The sequence below is a fragment of the Corythoichthys intestinalis genome, chromosome 5 (genome assembly GCF_030265065.1).
Source record: "Corythoichthys intestinalis isolate RoL2023-P3 chromosome 5, ASM3026506v1, whole genome shotgun sequence".
Classification (NCBI taxonomy): domain Eukaryota; kingdom Metazoa; phylum Chordata; class Actinopteri; order Syngnathiformes; family Syngnathidae; genus Corythoichthys; species Corythoichthys intestinalis.
This window is the reverse complement of record NC_080399.1, coordinates 6,284,745-6,310,691: the sequence shown is the minus strand read 5'-3', so window position 1 is coordinate 6,310,691 and position 25,947 is coordinate 6,284,745. Positions and strand designations below refer to the sequence as shown.

Sequence of the window (25,947 nt, the reverse complement as noted above, 5' to 3'; positions counted from 1 at the left end):
GCACTATTTAGCAAACATGAAAAGCAAAGAGTACCAGCAGGTGTAACCTACCTTAATGCGGTGCTAGTCTTCAATCATCAGTTTGTATTTGACGAAAAGAAAAATCTGATTATCGCATTATGAATCATTCATACTATCAAATACATTATGTATTACCCTTGCGGTAGTTAAAGTTGACTCGGTTTCAATGGTGGTAAGCAAGAATAAAGTAGAACAGAATGGAAAATACAAAAGAGGAGAAGTCTTGCAGTAGGGATTCCTGTTTAAAAATCAGAAGCAAAACAATGTAGTTTGCTCAAAGCCCATTTAAATTTCAAACATCGAGACATGCACGTGCAATATAATTGTTGGCACCCCTGGTTAAGATGTGTTTTTTAGCTTCTAATATCTTTTTTTTAATTCAAATAATATGGGACCATAATGGAAAAAAAAGAGAAAAATCCAACCTTCAATACAAGTGAATTTATTCAGTGGGGAAAAAAATCCCACATAAAGAAATAATTATTTGACATCAAATAATGTGTGTCACAATGGCGTACCGCAAGCAACACGTCACTTCCGCTCATTAATATTCATGACATTAGCTACTGTTGCTAAGTAGGGACAAGCCACCGTTTGTCCCTAATAGGAAATGAATGGAAATCGTGTACGAAGGAGATGTCTACAGGGCTAAACCTACCAGTTCTTTCCGAAAATGATGTGCCTGGTGCCAAATTCACTGGCAAAGATGTGGAAGAACATAAAAATGTTCAGTTAAAGAGATGGCTTGAGTGTCGAAGGCTGAAAAAGACGAAAAAAACCGAGCCGACCTAAGCATAGCTCTAGCTTTTTTATCGACGTGACTGACAATGACATTATCCTGGTTCAACAAGCTACCCTTTACCATCAGCCCTGTCTTTCTTATATATCCTCTGGTTGTCCTACGTCTCTTACCATTCTTGGGGGTAATTTAGTTAGCTTTGTGTAGCGATTGCAAATGCTACTCAGTGACAGCCAACGAACACTTTTAATTTTTTCATTGATAACACATTAATTCTATAATTTATTTACACTTCCCCCTTACTAAAGTTCTTTATATATACAGTGCCTTGCAAAAGCATTCGGCCCCCTTGAAACTTGCAACCTTTCGCCACATTTCAGGCTTCAAACATAAAGATATAAAATTTTAATTTTTTGTCAAGAATCAACAACAAGTGGGACACAATCGTGAAGTGGAACCAAATTTATTGGATAATTTAAACTTTTTTAACAAATAAAAAACTGAAAAGTGGGGCGTGCAATATTATTCGGCCCCCTTGCGTTAATACTTTGTAGCGCCACCTTTTGCTCCAATTACAGCTGCAAGTCGCTTGGGGTATGTTTCTATCAGTTTTGCACATCGAGAGACTGACATTCTTGCCCATTCTTCCTTGCAAAACAGCTCGAGCTCAGTGAGGTTGGATGGAGAGTGTTTGTGAACAGCAGTCTTCAGCTCTTTCCACAGATTCTCGATTGGATTCAGGTCTGGACTTTGACTTGGCCATTCTAACACCTGGATACGTTTATTTTTGAAGCATTTCATTGTAGATTTGGCTTTATGTTTTGGATCATTGTCCTGTTGGAAGATAAATCTCCGTCCCAGTCTCAGGTCTTGTGCAGATACCAACAGGTTTTCTTCCAGAATATTCCTGGATTTGGCTGCATCCATCTTCCCGTCAATTTTAACCATCTTCCCTGTCCCTGCTGAAGAAAAGCAGGCCCAAACCATGATGCTGCCACCACCATGTTTGACAGTGGGGATGGTGTGTTCAGGGTGATGAGCTGTGTTGTTTTTACGCCAAACATATCGTTTTGCATTGTGGCCAAAAAGTTCAATTTTGGTTTCATCTGACCAGAGCACCTTCTTCCACATGTTTGGTGTGTCTCCGGGGTGGCTTGTGGCAAACTTTAAACGAGACTTTCTATGGATATCTTTGAGAAATGGCTTTCTTCTTGCCACTCTTCCATAAAGGCCAGATTTGTGCAGTGTACGACTGATTGTTGTCCTATGGACAGACTCTCCCACCTCAGCTGTAGATCTCTGCAGTTCATCCAGAGTGATCATGGGCCTCTTGGCTGCATCTCTGATCAGTTTTCTCCTTGTTTGAGAAGAAAGTTTGGAAGGACGGCCGGGTCTTGGCAGATTTGCAGTGGTCTGATGCTCCTTCCATTTCAATATGATGGCTTGCACAGTGCTCCTTGAGATGTTTAAAGCTTGGGAAATCTTTTTGTATCCAAATCCGGCTTTAAACTTCTCCACAACAGTATCTCGGACCTGCCTGGTGTGTTCCTTGGTTTTCATAATGCTCTCTGCACTTTAAACAGAACCCTGAGATTATCACAGAGCAGGTACATTTATACGGAGACTTGATTGCACACAGGCGGATTCTATTTATCATCATCGGTCATTTAGGACAACATTGGATCATTCAGAGATCCTCACTGAACTTCTGGAGTGAGTTTGCTGCACTGAAAGTAAAGGGGCCAAATAATATTGCACGCCCCACTTTTCAGTTTTTTATTTGTTAAAAAAGTTGAAATTATCCAATAAATGTTGTTCCACTTCACGATTGTGTCCCACTTGTTGTTGACTCTTGACAAAAAAATTAAATTTCATATCTTTATGTTTGAAGCCTGAAATGTGGCGAAAGGTTGCAAGATTCAAGGGGGCCGAATACTTTTGCAAGGCACTGTATATATATATAACAGAAACGGTATATAAAAATGGCTTACCTCTTTGTCCTCTGAAAGACCATGCCAACCCAAAATAATGTTTTATGCATATGAAATGTGAATGGATTCACCGAGCTGGTGTTAAAGTCCGCGCAAGTTGATTCAGTTTTCACATTTTTTCCTCCCGAGTTTTTGTTTTTCGGAAACGTATGAAGAAAACATCCTTCATGTGTCGTAATGTCTAGAGTCGTTTCTACTAGTTCCAAAAAAGCAATGCGTGATCAGCAAGTTTGTTTTTGAAAGATTACTGGGAAAAAGTAGCATACTACTACAAAATTGCGTTGTGTCTATGCGAGGGCGGGTCTATAATGTCCCACTTCGGCTTTACTTCCGCTTTATGATGAGACGTCACGGTCTAAAAATAGCCTTTGTGCGGTACGCCATTATTAGCACCCCTGGTGTTAATACTTTGTACAACCCCATTTTGCCAACAAAACAGCACCTAATCTTCTCCTATAATGTTTCACAAGATGGGAAAAGACAAAAAGAGGGATATTTAGCCATTCCTCTTTGCAGAATCTCTCTAAATCATCCAGAGACCTGGGTCCTCTCCTCTGTACTCTTCTCTTCAGCTCACCCAGCAACAGATTTTGATTTAAAATGTCCTGGTATTTCAAAGCATTCATGATGTCATGCACCTTAACAAGGTTCCCAGGGCCTTTGGAAGCGAAACCGCCCCACAGCATCACTGACCCACCCCCATACTTCACAGTGGGTATGAGGTGCTTTTCAGCATGCGCATCTTTTGTGGCACGCCAGACCCACTTAGAGTTTTTGTTGCCAAAAAGCTCAATCTTGGTCTCATCTGACCAAAGCACATGGTCCCAGTTGAAGCCTGGGAAAGCCTGGGAGACCAAGATTGAGCTTTTTGGCAACAAACACTCTGAGTTGGTCTGGCGTGCCACGAAAGATGCGCATGCTGAAAAGCACCTCATACCCACTGTGAAGTATGGGGGTGGGTCAGTGATGCTAGGGGGCTGTTTCGCTTCCAAAGGCCCTGGGAACCGTGTTAGGGTGCATGACATCATGAATGCTTTGAAATACCAGGACATTTTAAATCAAAATCTGTTGCTGGGTGAGCTGAAGAGAAGAATACAGAGGAGAGGACCCAGGTCTCTGGATGATTTAGAGAGATTCTGCAAAGAGGAATGGCTAAAGATCCCTCTTTTTGTCTTTTCCCATCTTGACGTCATGAATGCTTTGAAATACTAGGACATTCATTCATTCCTTTTCCATGCCGCTTTTTCCTCACGAGGGTCGCGGAGGTGCTGGAGCCTATCCCAGCTAATAATCTGTTGCTGGGTGAGCTGAAGAGGAGAATACAGAGGAGAGGACCCAGGTCTCTGGAGGATTTAGAGGGATTTTGCAAAGAGGAATGGCTGAAGATCCCTCTTTCTGTCTTTTCCCATCTTGTGAAACATTATAGAAGATTAGGTGCTGTTTTGTTGGCAAAAAGGGGGTGGTACAAAGTATTAACACCAGGGGTGCTAATAATTGTGACACACATTATTTGATGTCAAATAATTATTTCTTTATGTGGGATTTTTTCCCCACTGAATAAATGCACTTGTATTGAAGGTTGGATTTTTCTCTTTTTTTCCATTAAGGTCACAAATTATTTGAAGAAAAAAAAATATTAGAAGCTAAAAAACACATCTTATCCAGGGGTGCCAATAATTATGGAGGGCACTGTACATTAGGGGTGGGAACCTCTTGGTACCTCACGATATGATTTGCGATACAAAGCTCACGATAACGATAAGCTTAGAACATGGTGATTAGAGGTGGGAATCATTGGGCACCTAACGATTTGATTATGATTACGATTCAGAGGCTCCGATTCCATTATAAATCCATTATTGATGCACCAGCCCTCCGCTTTTAATGTTTTGTACATTAGTTCCAAAATTGTTCAAAAATCTTTTCAGGCTAAACCAAACGACGATTTCTGTATCAATTTAGCAGTTAACAACAGTAAATAAAATACTCAAGTCCCCATTCTGTATCAGCAGCTTTAAACTGCAGTCAATTATTTTACTGTTTTGAAACAACCGTTGAAGTTTTTTAAAATGCTCAAATTCTTAAAAATGCTTATTCCATAATTTCCCTTCTGTATACTTTCGACATGTCAAAGTTTTTAAACTGTGTCATCATTTAAAGACAGATTCAAGTCAAGATGTTGCCGATTTAGGAGTATTTTAGATAAAAAGTTAATGAGGTTCGCTGCAACAGAGCCTTCTAGAGAAGTCTACTACTTCAAGATGGCGGCTGTTTACTAACGCCGGCAAGTCTGTCAGTTCGCATTTAGTTCTCTAATACTTGTTCTAACGCCACTGCCATCTGTCATTTTGCATCTAGTTCTACATATACAGTGGGGCAAATAAGTATTTAGTCAACCACTAATTTTGCAAGTTCTCCCACTTGAAAATATTAGAGAGACCTGTAATTGTCAACATGGTTAAACCTCAGCCATGAGAGACAGAACGTGGAAAAAAACCAAGAAAATCACATTGTTTGATTTTTAAAGAATTTATTTGCAAATCATGGTGGAAAATAAGTATTTGGTCAATTCCAAAAGTTCATCTCAATACTTTGTTATGTAAACTTTGTTGGCAATAACGGAGGCCAAACTTTTTCTGTAACTCTTCACAAGCTTTTCACACACAGTTGCTGGTATTTTGGCCCATTGCTCCATGCAGATCTCCTCTAGAGCAGTGAGGTTTTGAGGCTGTCGTTGGGCAACACTCCCTCCGCAGATTTTCTATGGGGTTGAGACCTCGAGACTGGCTTGGCCACTCCAGGACCTTGAAATGCTTCTTACGAAGCCACTCCTTTGTTGCCCTGGCTGTGTGTGGGATCATTGTCATGCTGAAAGACCCAGCCACGTCTCATCTTTAATGCCCTTCCTGATGGAAGGACATTTTTTACATCAAATTCTCTCAATACATGGCCCCATTCATTCTTTCCTTTACACAGATCAGTCGTCCTGGTCCCTTTGCAGAAAAACAGCCCCAAAGCATGATGTTTCCACCCCCATGCTTCACAGTGGGTATAGTGCAATTCAGTGTCCTTTTTCCTCCAAACAAGAGAACCTGTGTTTCTACCAAAAAGTTCTATTTTGGTTTCATCTGACCATAACACATTCTCCCAGTCCTCTTCTGGATCATCCAAATGCTCTCCAGCGAACCACAGATGGGCCTGGACGTGTACTTTCTTCAGCAGGGGGACACGTCTGGCAGTGCAGGATTTGAGTCCCTGGCAGCGCATTGTGTTACTGATAGTAGCCTTTGTTACTGTGGTCCCAGCTCTCAGTAGGTCATGCACTAGGTCCCCCCGTGTGGTTCTGGGATTTTTGCTCCCCCTTCTTGTTATCATTTTGACGCCACGGGGTGAGGAGGGAGTTGAAAGTCCGTATTGCCCAATGACAACCCCAAAACATCACTGCTCTAGAGGAGATCTGCATGGAGGAATGGGCCAAAATACAAGCAACAGTGTGTGAAAAGCTTGTGAAGAGTTACAGAAAATGTTTGGCCTCCGTTATTACCAACAAAGGGTACATAACAAAGTATTGAAAATCAAACAATGTGATTTTCTGTTTTTTTTCCCCCACATTCTGTCTCTCATGGTTGAGGTTTACCCATGTTGACAATTACAGGCCTCTGTATTATTTTCAAGTGGGAGAACTTTCACAATTAGTGGTTGACTAAATACATATTTGCCCCACTGAATGTCATATCTACCGTAGCCTTATGTGGCTGTAGTTTTGTAGCAACTAGCAACTGGGTGTTGTTCGTAGCGGCTGTCGGCCGCAGTCAGGTATTATTGTTTTTTTTGTTGTTGTTGTTTTTTTTAATCTAGCAGCATGAGTTGTAAATGATATTTACTCTTGGTCCATTCCTCATTGCGTCCCGAAGACTGCGCTGACTGTGTTTTAGTTCCACTTTACCTGGTATAATCCTACAATCGGAATTTGGATGTTTGTGAATCGTTCGCGAATCTTCTACGGCCGAATCGCGAATAATCTAAAAATCGGAAATTTCGCACTCCTCGAATGGCAATACATCGATTATCGAACATTCGTCAGGAAATCATTCTACAAAACAACTACCGCATTTTTCGGACTATAAATCACAGTTTTTTTCATAGTTTAGCTGGGGGTGCGACTTATACTCTGGAGCGACTTATGTGTGAAATAATTAACACATTATTATATCATTTCACTTGTTATTTTGGTGTGACACTGATGGTTTGGTAAACTCTTAATAGCTATGTTACGTTAACATACCAGCTACGTTCGCATTTCGTTGTTCATGCATCATGTAACTAGGGCTGTCAAACGATTAAAAATTTTAATTGAGTTAATTACAGCTTAAAAATTAATTAATCGTAATTAATCGCAATTAATCGCAATTCAAACCATCTATAAAATATGCCATATTTTTCTGTAAATTATTGTTGGAATGGAAAGACACAAGATGGATATATACATTCAAAACACGGTACATAAGGACTGTATTTATTTATAACAAAAAAATCAACAAGATGGCATTAACATTATTAACATTCTGTTAAAGCAATCCATGGATAGAAAGACTTGTAGTTCTTAAAAGAAAAATGTGAGTACAAGTTATAGAAATTTTATATTAAAAAACCCTGTTCATGTTTTCGTTTTAATACAATTTGTAAAATTTTAAATAAAAAAATAAACTAGTAGCCCGCCATTGTTGATGTCAATAATTACTTACACAATGCTCATGGGTGCTGAAGCCCATAAAATCAGTCGCACCCAAGCGCCAGCAGAGGGCGGCAAAACTCCATAAAACACAATTAACAAATGAGCGTTTCACTGGACTGTCATTTCAATTTGTCTGAGCGGAGCATCTGCGTTAATTGTTTCAAATATTTTAACGTGATTAATTTAAAAAATTAATTAACGCCCGTTAACGCGATAATTTTGACAGCCCTACATGTAACATTATCATACTGTACACTTATTCAGCATGTTGTTCTCAATTGTATTTTTATTTGAAATTGCCTTTCAAGATGACATGTCTGTTCAATGTCTGCTTTTCCCCCTCATTTTTAATCCTGCGGTTTATAGTCCAGTGCGGTTTATAAATGCTTATATCAGATGTCATTATGTGTCACCCGGCAAATTATTTCACTAACTCCATTTATGTCCAGCTCGTTTCTTTTACATCCATTCAAAAGGGAGATAATTTGCCGGATGACACAAAATGAAATCTGTCATAAGCATTTGTTAATGCTCATGGCAGTGTCATGTCATAATTATGACGGTCTTATGACAGTCTGATGGCGCCATTGTCAAATAAAGCGTTACCAAATTCCATGACTAGCAATTAATGAAACAATTAGAACAGTAACTGAAGAAATAATTAGCACAGAACATGAATTTTGATTTTTTATTTACATCTGTAGCGCTGCTTTGTATGCTAGGAGGCATGTTGGATAACAACAGTGCTGACAGCAGAGGTTGGCTGTCTCCCCCAAGAGAACAGTGATGGCCAAATGAAGCTTCATGAAGCAATAAAGATTTGCAGCAAATTGGTTCAAAGCTTCATGGCGGTTCATTTGGTCATATGATGCCACTGTCAAGTAAAGTGTTACCGGTTTATATTTTATGGTATAAATATCCCATAATACAAAGAGAACAGCTGCGGTTTATAGTCTAGTTTGGCTTATCTATATACAAATGCAGTTTTCGTGTCAAATTTGGTGGGTGGCCTATAGTCGGGTGCACCTTATAGTGCGAAAATTACGGTAAAGTAAAAGGTACAATAAAGTGCTGTTTAGACGGCAAAAAAAAAAAAAAAAAATGGCGGACAAGACTCCGGCGTCATAAAGTCGAAATCGCATTAGTCAAGTGTGTCAGAACTTGGGGACAACCTGTATATAACATGTAAACAACTTTTTACAAAGTATTTGCAATTATTTGACTCTCTCGAAATAACAGTGAAGCATTAGAGATCATTACTTTTTCCTTGACAGTGACATATGGCCAAATCCTGCATTATCAGCAGCACGTGGGCACTGAACTTAAAGAACTCTGACCTCTAGATGTCTAAACGTGGTGTGGGTCTCAAGAAATGTGTGCGCAGACAACCACATACGACTCCAAAGGCCTCCCTCATGTAGCATTAAGATATGTATCTCAAAGCGCCCGCTGCCTCCATAGTATGAGTTCTTGACAAAACATTGAATTTTCTCCCGAATATACACAACAGCTGAACCCCATGAGATTCCGACTGATCTTTAGAAGTGAGGGCTGAAGGCCAGAGGTCAGTGGCGTAGGAGGAAAGATAACAAAAGTACCCTAGGGCTACCTAAACACAAGCTACGGTCCAACTGTATCAACAATCGTGATGCTAGGTGGTGTCAGGCACCTAAGGTCAGTGACAGGATTAAGCCTTTGTAGGGGCTGTCATTTAACTCATTGGCTGCCATTGACTGTGCTAGACGTCCGATCTATTTTGATTGTGAGTTGCCAGTCAAAATGAACATTCAGATGCTTGTCAACAGCAGGAAATTAGTTAAATTGTACGATTTATAATAAATAAATGCCTTATTTTTCAGACAAACTATAAGGCGCACCCACATTTTCACAAAAAACATTTGTTCACATATGAACTGCCTTGGTCTGTAAGCCACAGGTTTTACATTGCATTATGGGATATTTACACCAAAACACATACAGTACAGCTCATTAGCCTGTAAAAAAAATCATAAATAAGCTACACTGAACTATTGGCATGTGCCGGTATGAGATTCTGATGGTATGATAATTTTAAAGTGATCCTCGATCTTTAAGACAAGTAATTCTTAAAAGATAAATATTAGTATGAGTTATAATAATTTGATATTAAAACCCCTCTTAATGTAATAAAATTTGTAAAATTATTTTAAGTGATAGGTCGCCATTCTTGTTACGTCGCAGTGCCGAACTTCCAGCATGTCACTCTTAGCTACCCTATGTTCCTTTTGTGCAAATGCAGAGGAAACTATTTCCCATTTGTTTTGGGAATGTACTTACTCCCACATCTTTTGGGTTACCTGAACAATTATATTAATTCCAAAGTTGTGCCATAATTGAAAATTGTTTTTTAGACATATTTTGTTTGGCCTATCCAACGTTGAAGAACCAGAAATGGATGAAAGATATGTTGTAAATCTTATTTTAATATTGGCAAAATTTCACATTCACTGTGTAAAATATGCTAATCAAAGACCAAATTTTCATGTTTTTGGGAAAAAGTTTTCTTTATATTTGGACAATTTAAGTTTCTCTTTGAACCCCAAAGCTATGGTAAATGGTGTTATACTTATATAGCGCTTTTCCACCTTTCAAGGCGCTCAAAGCGCTTTACACTATCTCGCCATTCACCTACTGGTGACACAGCACCAGGAGCAATGTGGGGTTCGGTATCTAGCTCAAGGATACTTAGGCGAGTTCATCAGGGCGAAGAATCGAACCCACAACCTCTGGGTTGGGGGACAACTACTCTACCACTGAGCCACGCCACCCCTATATCTATAGCTATAAGGACCAAAAGACTCTGCAAACAGTACGGCTTGTGTTAAAAATAACTCTGAACATTTTATTTATTATTTTGTTGTTGTTGTTTTAAGTCTGTTGATTGTATGTGAATTGTTCGCCCATTCTTTGTAGTTGTTTTTTTGTGTAAATAAAAAATAACAACAACAAAAAAAACAAAAACAAAAACTCTTAGCTACCCCAACATGTCGTCGGTTCTGCCCTTCCAATTTGAACCAGATCGGAAAAGTGAAGAGCAGGACAGCACTGTCGGTCGTTCACAAGACGAGCAGCAAAGATAAAATGAGAACAGGAAATACAGTACCTTATAAGAGAAGAATTGGGCAAAACTGGTGATTTACTCGCTGCAAGCGTGTCTCAATGATAACGGAGCAGAGAGTGTATGCTGTTGAGAACTCCGTTTTTTGTTGGCAGATCTTCAAGGTAAGATATTGCGTTTTCAAACCTATCCCAGTATAATTATCTAGATTGTTAGTGTCCAGTGCTGTCGTATGCTTTACATACAGTACAAGCCAACAGTTTGACAGGAACAAATCCTGGAATCGAGTGTAATCCGTGTCTTGTACATTGTAACGCGTGGTAGGTAGGATACGTGCATAAAAGTACCAAAAAGGGGAGAAGCGTCCACTTATGCACATTTATTCACAAAAAAAATAATATTTTCACCTTGACCACTCGTCACTCGGGAGCTCAGCAGTACGCACACGCGTTCCCAGACGAACTCCAACATAAAAGTAAAGACCATGTCAGAGTCACTGTCGTCACTGTAGCGTGCCATAGTGCTTTAACTATTTGGTATGATTTGGGGAAAACTCCCACGAAGAATAGTCAACAAAAAAGTTTGCAATAGTAATCCAAATCCGCGTTTTTTCACTCACTCGAAGATCCAGGAATTAGACCGATCCCATGGCAATATCGCAGCCGTGATTAGGCCGTCGATTCCACAAAATAGACTGATCCGAAAAGCCGCTGTGGGACCGACGAATAAAAATAAATGGACAGATCCAAAACCATTATTGCAGACGCGATGGGACCCTTACTTGACTGAGGATCCAGGAAAAATGTTCGGGCGCCAGTTACAACGCGTGGTGGGTAGGATACATGCATACAGGGACCAAAATGGGGGAGAAGCTTCCACTTATGCACATTTATTCACAAAAAATAATAATTCCACCTTGACCACTCACTTCACTCCCCTTTTTTCCATTTGACTGGAAATTGCATCCAAAAGCAGCACATCGTGGCATTTTACTTCGCGAGTTTAGGCAGCAATAAGCAATTGTTGAACACGCTACACATTTGGAAAGATACCAATTACGTCATCACTGCGAGCCCGCAAACCATGGCGCCAAATAACGGTCAAAATATGGACTAAATATTATAAAATATTGCCATTGATTTAACATTTTATGTGTTTCTAACAACATATTTTAGTACAAGAGAACAATTGTGGTTTATTAGCGCCTACATGTATTTAAATCAGAGGATCACTTTAAGCTGTGATTAACTCGATTAAAAATTTTAATCGTTTGACAGCCCTTATATAAACTGCATTGGTCTATAAGCCGAAGGTTTTACATTGCATTATGAGATACTTACACCAAAATACATACAGTACAGCTCATTAGCCTGTAAAAATTCATAAATAAGCTACACTGAACCATAAGCATGTGCCGGTATGAGATTCTGATGGTATGATAATCTTAAGCAAAAATATCAGTTTCACGGTATTGCAATTGTGTTACTTTGAGATATCTGGGTTTAAAAAAAAACATTTTAAAAAAACGTTTTATTTTTCAAAACATTAGCAAATTGGAACATAATAATAATTTAAGCTAAAATAAATAAAAATGAATAATTGAAATATTCGAAATAAAATTCAAATAAATGCAGTCCTTTAGGTGAGTGTAAACGTACAGCCTCAGCTCAACATTATTACCATCAGAACAAAAATATTGAATTATTTTCCATTAAAAAGCACCTGTGTATGACTGGGCTGAAAGAGTCATGAGAGAAAAACTACAGAAATGTTTCCACGTCACATGATTGGAAGCAACTCAGGACACATAATAGCGTCTATTGCTGAGGCCCGCAGAATGATAATGACGACATCCACAACATTCCCTTGCGCCCTCGGATTAGTAACAGACCAACCGGCGTGCAATACGTAAAAATAGGCAGCAGCGATGTTTTCTGCAGGAGAACATACTCCACTAATGAAGCTTTGTGGAGCATTTCCGCAGGCGTTGCTTAACTCTACGCCGTTTTTTTCAATGTGTGCGATCACACAACCAGTAGAGTGAGCGATGCTTCCGTTTTCACAAATACAATACCAATACACTTGGGCTTTTGTCAAATTGCGTTTCTGCTGTTTCTTTGGAAGCACTTAGATAACACAACCACTGCCCCCAGTCAAGAAGGAGAAAGAATGTAGGGTAAAAGAGTTTATTTTTATCAGTCTCACATGGGACTGTTGATTCCTTGCATCCATTCCATGTGCCTTCCCGTTGGTATCTTTTCATCACGAATTCTTTGTGGCAGAAGAGAAAGTCAGACTAAGTGAGAGCGCGAAGGTGGGCAGCTGTTAAAACACTTAAAGTGAAGGATAGAGAAAGTGAGGGCAAAGCAGCTGCTAAAAAGCAATAATGGCAGGTGGGAAGATCAGAGAAAACAGTTAACTTCTAGGACTGGGGCAACTGACACCTGTTGAAAGTGGCGCATCGTCCGCAACCACCTGCTTTTCGTTGTTACCCTGCTGAATGCGTAAAAATGTGTGTCATTTGAACAACAGGAAATAGGTGTTTTTAGCAAACCAGAGAGGACACACTGGTTCCAACATGTCGAGACCCGCACCTCGTGGGACAAACATCCCGGTTCTTTCCAATAACACACATCCCAGTGGGCTCCATCAAGAGACATACCAGTCTCTCTAGATAGTTAGCTTTGAGATACTTGTATCAAAACTATGTTGCTACCTGCATCCTATGCCACGTAAACATCAGCGGATCCAGAATAACCTTCCATGGGAGTGATGTCCTCGGCAGCACATAGCATGCAGGTAGCATTGCAGTCTTGATGCTGGTATGTGATTACACAAATGACAAATTGAAAACAAACTGATAATCTCAAGACCCCAATTTTTGGTTTCAGTACTTCACACTGCTTTAAGATTTTGTTGATGTTACCAAATCATTAATGACTTTATGTAACTTGTAGCGTAACTTATAGCAGAATTATAGACTTAAGGCCGAGTTACAGTGGGGCAAATAAGTATTTAGTCAACCACCAATTGTGCAAGTTCTCCTACTTGAAAATATTAGAGAGGCCTGTAATTGTCAACATAGGTAAACCTCAACCATGAGAGACAGAATGTGGGGGGAAAAAACAGAAAATCACATTTTTTGATTTTTAAAGAATTTATTTGCAAATCACGGTGGAAAATGAGTATTTGGTCAATACCAAAAGTTCATATCAATACTTTGTTATGTACCCTTTGTTGGCAATAACAGAGGCCAAATGTTTTCTGTGACTCTTCACAAGCTTTTCACACACTGTTTCTGGTATTTTGGCCCATTTCTCCATGCAGATCTCCTCTAGAGCAGTGATGTTTTAGGGCAGTCGTTGGGCTACACAGACTTTCAAATCCCTCCACAGATTTTCTGTGGGGTTGAGATCTAGAGACTGGCATGGATGGATGGATGGATGGATATTCAAAGTGTGCCTCCTCCGTCTGGATAGAAAAATTCACCTTTATAAAAGAAAATATATATATGGTAAATGATGTTATACTTGTACAGCATTTTTCGACTTCATAATGATATTGACGGGACACTGTGCGCGGGGCCGATTAATAGAGGGCCTGCATTGTTGGCGTGGCCGTCAAAGCTGACCGAGTGGAATCACAGACCAAGAGTTGTTTTTGTTGAAAATTATTGTTAATAAATGCTGACATCCCTGAATTCCTTCTAGACATGGATGTACAACAGGTTCAATTCTTGGTTAAAAGCCGAAAAAATAAAAGGCAGTTTGCATTTATTTTACTTCAATATGTCGAAGTACGATGCTAGTCTGTTAGTCAATGTGGCGGCCGCCATTTGTAAACAGCTTTTCTGGTGAAAATCATGTGAATAAATGCTTAAATCCCTGAACTCTTTATAGATACAGACATAAAACAGTCTCGATTCTTGGTTAAAAGCAAAAAAAAAAAAAAAAAAGGTGCAGTTAGCATTTATTTTACTTAAATATGTCGAAGTACAATGCTAGTCTGTTAGTCAATGTGGCGGCCGCCATTTGTAAACAATTCTTTTGAATAAATGCTTAAATCTCTCAATTCTTTATAGATATGGACGTAAAACAGTCTCTATTCTTGGTTAAAAACAAAACAAAAAAAGTGCAGTTAGCATTTATTTTACTTCAATATGTCGAAGTACGATGCTAGTCTGTTAGTCAATGTGGCAGCCGCCATGTGTAAACAGAGCTTTTTACGTTGAAAATTCTTGTGAATAAATGCTTAAATCCCCGAATTCCTTATAGATATCGACGTAAAACAGTCTCGATTCTTTGTTAAAAGAGCAAAAAACCGGACAGTTAGCATTTATTTTATGTAAATATGTCGAAGAATGATGCAAGTCTGTTAGACAATATGGCGGCAGCCTTACAGCAAAGAGATTTTACATTGAAAATTCTTGTGAAAAAACAAAAATATAATAATGACCTTGACTCCTCGAACAAATCACTCCTGAGACAGTCCTTCCTGTTTGTATGCGGTGCAGCTTTCGTACTTTTTCGACCTAAATCCGGCGTTGGATCTCTGCATGTGTCGGTGCGACCGACTGCTAATAACTGAAGCGGATTGTTGGATGGCCCCCTACTGGAAGGCGTGGCGCAATGAAGGTCGAATCTGACCCTTTAATATCATTATGAAGTCTATGAACCTACAGTTCCAAATTTTGAGTTTTCATCAACAAAAAACAAGACGAAGACATACACATTTTAAAATAAAAAAAATATGACTGAGACTATAATTAATCCAAAACACTTAGACTAGGACGAAAATTAAATGGGCGGCCAAAAACACTGCCTTAAAGGAAGCAACCGAGGTTTATATAGCATTAATGTATTGTATATGTAAAAGATATTTCAATCCATCTTTCCAACCGCAACCTCGGCGGAGGTGAAAATGAATCAAGGGAGTGTTAAGGTGCTGTCAGAAAAAAGACTTACAATATATAATTGATCACCATGACTAGAGAAGAACATAAATCTGGCATTCTACTAAAATTTGATGGAGGAACAACTTTTATGGATGATCAATCATCCCTAGCTAAAATCTCCCCTTCGATGCATGGTGGCTAACTGTTAGCATCAAATGATTAATGATATCAGGATAGCTATCTGACGGAATGATTGGACTTTTAACCATGCTTTATTTTTGTGGCGTTCTTTAACTTCACAACTTGAAGAATTTTTAAAAATCCCTCAGGATTTGTGAGCTTGGCTTTACATATCAGGTTCTCAGAGAATGATGGGAGTGTAGGAGTCCGTAGCTGGGGGCTTAGGGTTAACATAGTGTGCTGGCTTCACATTTCGGAGACTGTCTAAATCCTACCCTATTGCTGAGGCACCGGAAACCAACTAAATCAAAGCAATACGATCGGAGGGTAAACATGAGCATGCTTTGCATCAAGGGCGTAGGTTTGTTCTCAACATTGGTAGGGACGTTATAACAGCATAACCTGCATGTGCACTTTTTGCTGCGGACGAAACATTAATAAGACCAAACAAATTGGGTGAATGGGGGGTCAGGGCTACATTTCTCACACATATGCACCTTAATAATTAATTGAATGAATGAATTAAATGATCAATGCAAAATAAATCTGTATTCACTTAAACTAACTTTCATATGTATTGGTTCAGGTGATATACCGTTCGATTCAAACCTTTGTTTTCAGAAACGACTAGAGAAATATTTTGAAAACTTCCAAAATAAATGTCTAGATTTCATTAGTATATTTAAATTGCAATGTTTGAACATGATTTATTTTAATAACATACACAAAAAATACAAACTTGTTAACTCATTTGCTCCCAAAAACGTATAAATACGTTGTATTTTTAATTGTTTGAGTGTCCCAAAGACGTACTTATACGTCTTTTACGGGTTTTTTTTATTTTATTTATTTATTTTTTTTTTTACATGAGACATCTCTGGGTTCTGATTCAATTTAGCTCCAAAGCACAAAGCTGAAAATCCATTTTAAAGAAATAAAACTGGCCACTGGAGGGCAGTAGCGCATTTGGTAAGACCCGCAACATGCCAGGCGCTGGACCACCGAGGAGAACGACTGGGACCACCAGTGCAGCGGACGATGCCGTTGAGTCTGTGTTGCTTGCCGAACAAACCCCGCAGAGACTAAAAAAAAAAAAAAATCTTTATGAGACAGGCAGCGACGAGGGAAAAGTTTACCCGGCTGTCACAGCCAAAACAGCGTCATCTCTCAGTTAGTGTGTGTAGCGTGTGTGTGTGTGTGTGGGAGGGGGGGGCGGTGGGGGTCAAGTCATCAGCCAATCAAATGTGCGTTTTAGGGGGAAAAAAAGGACTGGCACATTCAGCAAGTGAAAAGGGGTAAATGGAAGTAATGAAAAAAATTCACCTAATTATGGTACGATCAATTCTATCCTTACAACATATGGGAAGACAATCTAAATTACCTATAAAACTTAAGTCATTATATAATGCAAATAAGGTTGCCTAAAAGTTGGTGGGGACAATTTGACCATCCCGAAAAGTTGATAGTGGTATATCCCTACCGTCCCTATCATAAGCGAATTTTAAGGGGGGGCCAGCCCCCTCAGTGGCCAAAAAGTGTCATTACTTTCCTATATATAAAAGTTGTAAAGCAATAAAACTGCAAGAAAAATGAATGAAATGAGCAAAAAAATATATTTTTTAAATGGGTCATAATTATTTTTCGAGCATCTTAGACGGTCATTTGCTTCTCATAGAATATACATATGTATATATACAAATGTATGTATTTATATATATATATATATATATATATATATATATATATATACACATACATATATATATATATATATATATATATATATATATATATATATACATATATTACATTAGGGCTGTCAAAATTATCGCGTTAACAGGCGTTAATTAATTTTTTAAATTAATCACGTTAAAATATTTGACGCAATTAACGCAGATGCCCCGCTCAGAGAGATTTAAATGACAGTACACAGTGAAACGCTCAGTTGTTGTGTTTTATGGAGTTTTGCCGCCCTCTGCTGGCGCTTGGGTGCGACTGATTTTATAGGCTTCAACGTCCATGAGCATTGTGTAAGTAATTATTGACATCAACAATGGCGGGCTACTAGTTTATTTTTTGATTGAAAATTTTACAAATTTTATTAAAACGAAAACATTAAGAGGGGTTTTAATATAAAATTTCTCTAACTTGTACTAACATTTTTTTTTTAAGAACTACAAGTCTTTCTATCCATGGATCGCTTTAACAGAATAACAGAATAATAATCTTGTTGATTTATTGTTATAATAAACAAATAGTCCTTATGTACCGTATGTTGAATGTATATATCCATCTTGTGTCTTATCATTCCATTCCAACAATAATTTACAGAAAAATATGGCACATTTTATAGATAGTTTGAATTGCGATTAATTGCGATTAATTACAATGAATTAATTTTTAAGCTGTAATTAACTCGATTAAAAATTGTAATCGTTTGACAGCCCTAATACATATATATATATATATATATATATATATATATATATATATATATATATAGAAAAAAATGTTCAAATGCAAATGTTTTAATCTCAAATATTTTTTCAAATTCAAAAACTTTTTCTATGATTGAAATTTTTTTTTTTTTTTTTTTTTTTTTTTTTTGATTGAAGTGATTTTTGTTTTGGAATATATATATATATATATTTTAAAGCAACTTATTTTTTGAATAATAAAGACAAAAATGTCATAGCATAAATGTGGCCCAAATACAAATCAACGTTACTTCAATCAAAAAAGTTGCTTCAATCCAAAAAAAAAAAAAAAAAAAATCAAAGTAAAATAGCTTTCAAATGCATTTTTTTTTGTTTTTTGTTTCAAATTTATTTTTGCATTCAAACACATTTTTCTTTTGATTGAAGCGACTTTTTTTTTTGGTTGAAAATATATATTTTGATTGAACCAACTTTTTTTTTTTTTTGATTGAACCAACTTTTTTTTTTTGATTGAATAATAAAGACATAAATCTACCTTCATATAGCTCAGCCCAGGGAATACAATTTTGGACTGGGGTAACTACATTGGCACAACACCGGCGGCCATACCATATTCAATGGATGACAATCTTGGCGAATAGTATTGCCTAAGCAGCCTGATTTAGAATTGCCCTCAAGAATGATGGGAAACAAAAAAATGCTTATTGTCAACTTATTATTATAAATATTCTTGTAAGTTCATTTTATTGCTGACACAATCAACATGTTGTGCCCTCCCTGCCCCAAAAGTCAAACTCCGCCTATGGAAAACCTACGCGCTTGCTTTGAACAGCAAATTCCATAAAGGGTACCTGAATACATGTACCGATGAAAGATATCTTAGTGGGAAACAGGATCTGCTCCTCACAAACTATTTTCGTTTTTTCTATTTTTTTCATCACTGATAATGCTGTTGGGTTCCCACACACTCGAGAGTTGAGCATGTTCTCTGTTTGCATGATGCAAAAAGACACTCTAATGTGATAATTGTATACAGAGATGAAGGTTTTCATCGTCAGTTAGACCAGTTTAGCTTTCCACTGCGAAAGCAAATGTTGCCTTGGCAGATCCTCCGATTACACTGCAAAACGTGAGCTGCAGACCATACTTAATGTGTCTTAATAACAGCTGTGGTTTGGAGTAATACTGCTAATACTGCAGTTTGGGCAGTAGACTATATTCCGATGTTATATATTCCTCCTAGTTTTCCACTGCAAGCGCAAAGAGCTCTTTTTGGCTTGTCTCAAGGAGGTGACCCTCACCACGCATTGGCTCCTAGCGCTGGCATCACCTGGGCAGTCCAGTTAAGCTTGGCAGTGCCTGTGCTCCTTGGCCCAGTTTTTATAATTTCTAGTGTCAACTCTTTTGAAGTATGACGGTGTCTATGAAAAATGAAGAAAACCGCAGGGCAATGGCAAAATTGACAGGATCGAAAAATTCAATGCCAGAAATAACATATTAATAGGTGTTCTATTCGTATATGCTTCCACATTGGAAAATATTACCTTTTTTTGTGGATTAACCTACGTATACTGTCTAAACTGTCTACACATGAAGCAAAGGTTTGACTAGTTTTGTAAGACAATAGGTGACTTGTATTAATGGCTTCGTGCAGTGCTTTTCAACCGTGCCATGACAGATTGACAGGTGTGACACGAGAAATTACCCAATGTCCCTTTGTTTAAGATATATATGGGGGAAAACACTCGGGTGACTTGAAATTCCGCTCTGAGACCCCCAATTTGGCTAAATTTAAAAGTTGTTCGAGATGCATGTGTGATACACCATTGGAAAGCTTAAAATCTAAATTTTCTGGGGGAAGAAACATTTTGAGCAGTAGGGCATGTTTTAAAAAAAAAAATTTTTTTTAAACATTTTAAACAGCAATTCCCTAACTGGAGGCGAGCGCACGCAAGAGCAGAATTAAAGACGCCACGATTTTAACGAGATATTATCGCGTATTTACCTTGTTTCGATCCAAAAACTCCATGTAGCATGTATCACCAAGTGTCACGACACAGCTGTGAATGGCCACAGCTGGATTTTTTGGGGATTTTAGGTGCTATAACAAGGGTCGCGATGCAGAAATCACAGACAACAAGGAGTGGTTGAGATTTTCTTTTTCACATAGTTACCCTTTTAAACATTATTTTTCAAATTTTCTTTGTTTAGATCGATTATTTATCATCTAACATATCAGAGAAAATGTGAGAAAAAAAAAATACAACTAAGCGATAGTTATGAGGTAGAAATCCGTGACTTTTTTACAGACGCAAATTTTTTCATTGTGACGTAATTTGTTTAAAAGTTTTAAATATGCGAGTGAATAATTTTTTAAAGTCGTTTTCTTTTTTTAAACTAAATATTAGACATCAATTAATGATTTTAAGCTCAAAATGACAGACATTTCGAATAATAAATATAATTGCTTACCTTCTTTTTATGGCTAGGTTGAAACAAAAGCAGTTGCGCGATGTCTGTAAACGGGGGTTTTCAGGGAAAAACGGACAAATTAAAAATAGTTCGGGGGCTTAATGGGCCATGAATCTGCTATGGCAGCATATAGGCATATTGTTCTATCGAACACAACAGTTGCTTTGGCTTAAAATACAGCAGTTTCTTTTAAAGAGGAGTGCAAGAGCAGAAACTGCTTTTTCAGTCTTGTCTGTGTTTTCCGCTATATATATATTGTAGAGTCAATGCCGATACATTGCGACGCTCCTATTGGTGCGCCGGATGCGCTCCCATTGGTGGACTACAGATACGCAAGTTCCTATAGTGGTGACACCCAGCCGGTGTATCAGCTGGTTGTCGCCTACTCTGGCGGGGGACCCTGCCCTGCCCTGGGCTTGATGGGCCGTTGGGGGTCCCGTGCCGTGCCGTGCCAGTTGGGGGGCTGTGGCTCGTGGGCAGGGTGAGCGGACGGTGGTGAAGGTGGGCGTGGGGTTTGTGGTACGTCCCGTCTTCCCCTCCCTGAAGGCCAGTTGATGGGGGCACAGGTGACGCGGGGGACCACCCTGGATCCTAGGGGGGGTGATGATGGTTCCTTTGCTGGGCTACGGGAGGAGGGATGGGCCGCACTGGCTCCCCGGGCTGACTGCGTGGGGGCCATGGCCCTGGGGTGGCACCCGTGGGGCGTCTCCGCTCGTCTGCGTGTTTGGTGGGGCTCGCGCGTGGCTGGATGTGATTGAGCGCGCTCGGGTGGGGGGCCCCGGTGCCGGGATTGGCGATGGGGCGGCGCAGGGTCGGTTGCCGACGGGCTTACACTCACAAGGGTGTCACACGATTACTGGTTTAAAGATCACAGAGCTGATTTGTGTACACTCCACCCCTCCCAATCACTTAGCTTATAGACACCCCCAAACCCCTCCCCTTCTAGTTAATTAATGGCAGCTAATGAGTTAAATGGAAACGGACTTGGAACTTTGAAGCAACACGAGGTAACTTTTCAGTTTTGGTCGATTTTAACGACACTGGTGGACAATGGATTAAACAATATTTCTGTATCCAGCGGCTGTGTGCAGGATAAATAGTAGTAAGGTAATGAATCCAGTTGTGGCGAAACAATAGCATGTGACGATTAGCAACCGTGTGGCTTAGTCTAGCTAAGCCGCTGGGAACAGAAATGTTGTTTAATACATCTGCAGGTGACTGGGCGATAATTATTTTTATGACACTGTACGGTTATGCGTTGTTCCTCATGGGAAATGCTGTCTTATTTAAGGCAAAACACTACCGCTTTTGTCCACCGGAGTCGCTAAAATTGACCAAAACTGGAAATTTAGCTTTAAATAACATTCGATTAAACATTGGTCAGCTAAACTGCGAAGCTAGCTTACCCTTCCAGTCAAAATTGATCTAGTAACAATTTAACATTGCTTTATATTTTTTTCAGTGGTTTAACTAAATGTACTCAAAATGCCGATCCCTACTAAATTGAGTGGTCCCCAATATCCCGTTTATGATCAACTAGTACACTCCACAGATGTACGTAAAACAGACGAGCAAAGAAAACTGTATGATACCAAGCAAATAAACTTACATACTACCGTTATAATTAGGGCTGTCAAACGATTAACATTTTTAATCGAGTTAATTACAGCTTAAAAATTAATTAATCGTAATTAATCACAATTAATCGCAATTCAAACCATCTATAAAATATGCCATATTTTTCTGTAAATTATTGTTGGAATGTAAAGATAAGACACAAGATGGATATATACATTCAACATACGGTACATAAGTACTGTATTTGTTTATTATAACAATAAATCAACAAGATGGCATTAACATTATTAACATTCTGTTAAAGCGATCCATGGATAGAAAGACTTGTAGTTCTTAAAAGATAAATGTTATTACAAGTTATAGAAATTTTATATTAAAACCCCTCTTAATGATTTCGTTGTAATAAAATTTGTAAAATTTTCAATCAAAAAATAAACTAGTAGCCCACCATTGTTGATGTCAATAATTACACAATGCTCATGGGTGCCTAAGCCCATAAAATCAGTCGCACCCAAGCGCCAGCAACAAATTGGCATTGCACTGTGCTGTCATTTTAATCTGTTTGAGCGGGGCATGTGCGTTAATTGCATCAAATATTTTGACGTGATTAATTTAAAAAATTAATTACCGCCCGTTAACGCGATAATTTTGACAGCCCTAGTTATAATCAAACATGTTTTCAGAATGGTCGCATTAAAACCATCCTGCTTCACCCACAGAAATGCTAGAGTCCAACAACCTAGAGACGTTCGAAGGTCTGCTCAACAGTTCATCTTACCACACCTTCCTCCTGGACGAAGAGAAAGGAAGACTGGTGGTGGGAGCCAAAGACCACATTTTCTCCTTCAACCTCCTAAACATCAGCAAAGACATTGTACAGGTAAAACAAACCCTTCAGGGTCATGTCTAGCCGACTTCCTGCAATTTAGAGGCTAATGTAGCCCGGGCCCTTCTGTTCATTTTGGACTGGAAAGTGTCTCATTAATATTACAAGGCACCGCGGTCGCACGCTGTATGTTCACCTGGATGAATAATAGAGTCAACTGAAACAAAGTGGGGAACAAATCGCAGTTGTGACCCTTTCAACCTATACGTTCACGCATGAATGCACACTGAAGGAATGATTCTTTTGGTCTGTTTGGTTTGTGCTTTCAGATCCCTTGGCTGGCATCTCCCATCAAGAGGGACGAATGCAAGTGGGCTGGAAAAGATCTCTCGGTAATTAACTTCATTTTTTTTCAAATTGGGCATGATAATTAAATCAATTTGTCGATTCTCTACAAGTTCAATTAATTGATGATTAATTTTCTCCAAAGGGCAATAACCTTCAAAAAACGTCGATAATACTTTACTACAGTCTAGTTTTTGACAAAGCATAATAGTACTATTCATATTTTCAGCTATCATGCGGAGAACACACTGGTTGATTTGCCTCAGGTCTGATGGTTAACTTAGCAAGGCAAGGCAAGGCAAGTTTATTTATATAGCACAATTCAACACAAGGCAATTCAAGGTGCTTTACATCACATGAAGATCATAAAAATCACATTTAAATCAATACAACGTAAAAACCAAGACAATCAAAATAGGAAATAGAATTATACATAAAAATCGCATTTAATCACAAATAGGATAAAAATAGGGCTGTCCAACGATTACAATTTTTAATCGAGTTAATTACAGCTTAAAAATTAATTAATCGTAATTAATCGCAATTAATCGCAATTCAAACCATCTATATAATATGCCATATTTTTCTGTAAATTATATATATATTCTGTAAAATAAATTGTTGGAATGGAAAGATAAGACACAAGATGGATACTCAACATACGGTACATAAGGTACATAAGGACTGTATTTGTTTATTATAATAATAAATCAACAAGACGGCATTAACATTATTAACATTCTGTTAAAGCGATCCATGGATAGAAAGACTTGTAGTTCTTAAAAGATAAATGTTAGTACAAGTTATAGAAATTTTATAATAAAACCCCTCTTACTGTTTTCGTTTTAATAAAATTTGAAAAATTTTCAATCGAAAAATAAACAAGTAGCCCGCCATTGTTGATGTCAATAATTACTTACACAATGGTCATGGCTGCTGAAGCCTATAAATTCAGTCGCACCCAAGCGCCAGCAGAGGGCGGCAAAACTCCATAAAACACAATTAACAAGTGGGCATTTAACTCTACTGACATTTAAATCTGTCTGAGCGGGACATGTGCGTTAATTGCATCAAATATTTTAACGTGATTAATTCTAAAAATTAATTACCGCCCGTTAACGCGATCATTTTGAGAGCCCTAAATAAAAATAAAACAGAAACTCCAGTGGGGCAAATAAGTATTTAGTCAACCACTAATTGTGCAAGACCTCCCACTTGAAAATATTAGAGAGGCCTGTAATTATTTTTAAAGAATTTATTTGCAAATCATGGAGGAAAAGAAGTATTTGGTCAATACCAAAAGTTCATCTCAATACTTTGTTATGTACCCTTTGTTGGCAATAACGGAGGCCAAATGTTTTCTGTAACTCTTCACAAGCTTTTCACACACCGTTGCTGGTATTTTGGCCCATTCCTCCATGCAGATGTCCTCTAGAGCAGTGATGTTTTGGGGCTGTCGTTGGGCAACACAGACTTTCAACTCCCTCCTCACCTCGTGGCGTCAAAATGATAACAAGAACGGTGAGCAAAAATCCCAGAACCACTCGGGGGGACCTAGTGAATGACCTACAGAGAGCTGGGACTACAGTGACAAAGGCTACTATAAGTACCACAATGCGCCGCCAGGGACTCAAATCCTGCACTGCCAGATGTGTCTCCCTGCTGAAGAAAGTACACGTCCAGGCCTGTCTGCGGTTCGCTAGAGAGCATTTGATCCAGAAGAGGACTGGAAGAATGTGTTATGGTCAGATGAAACCAAAATAGAACTTTTTGGTAGAAACACAGGTTCTCTTGTTTGGAGGAAAAAGAATACTGAATTGCACCATACCCACCGTGAAGCATGGGGGTGGAAACATCATGCTTTGGGGCTGTTTTTCTGCAAATGGAACAGGACGACTGATCTGTGTAAAGGAAAGAATGAATGGGGCCATGTATCGAGAGATTTTGAGTGAAAATCTCCTTCCATCAGCAAGGGGATTGAAGATGAGACGTGGCTGGGTCTTTCAGCATGACAATGATCCCAAACACACAGCCAGGGCAACAAAGGAGTGGCTTCGTAGGAAGTATTTCAAGGTCCTGGAGTGGCCTAGCCAGTCTCCAGGTCTCAACCCCATAGAAAATCTGCGGAGGGAGTTGAAAGTCTGCGTTGCCCAACGACAGCCCCAAAACATCACTGCTCTAGAGGAGATCTGCATTGAGGAATGGGCCAAAATACCAGCAATAGTGTGTGAAAAGCTTGTGAAGAGTTACAGAAAACGTTTGGCCTCAGTTATTGCCAACAAAGGGTACATAACAAAATATTGAGATGAACTTTTGGTATCGACCAAATACTTATTTTCCACCATGATTTGCAAATAAATTATTTAAAAATCAAACAATGTGATTTTCTGTTTTTTTTCCACATTCTGTCTCTCATGGTTGAGATTTACCCATGTTGACAATTATAGGCCTCTCTAATATTTTCAAGTGGGAGAACTTGCACAATTAGTGGTTGACTAAATACTTATTTGCCCCACTGTACTACTACTACTACTAATAATTGAAATCAGCAATGGAGGTAAGCACAAGAGGAATAGAAAGCAAGTAGATTGAAATATATTGACAGTTATGGATATGCAGTGCTAAACAAAA

At 38.6% G+C, this 25,947-nt stretch overlaps 1 protein-coding gene across 1 annotated transcript in view; it reads left to right on the top strand.

Moving 5' to 3' along the window:
* Window positions 1-25,947, top strand: part of sema3ab (sema domain, immunoglobulin domain (Ig), short basic domain, secreted, (semaphorin) 3Ab) — a 69,028-nt gene that overhangs the window by 5,453 nt on the left and 37,628 nt on the right. The window contains exons 2-3 of the mRNA XM_057837239.1: window positions 22,865-23,025; window positions 23,301-23,363. Of these exons, the coding sequence (XP_057693222.1) occupies window positions 22,865-23,025; window positions 23,301-23,363 (224 nt within the window). The remainder of the gene's footprint in view (window positions 1-22,864; window positions 23,026-23,300; window positions 23,364-25,947) is intronic.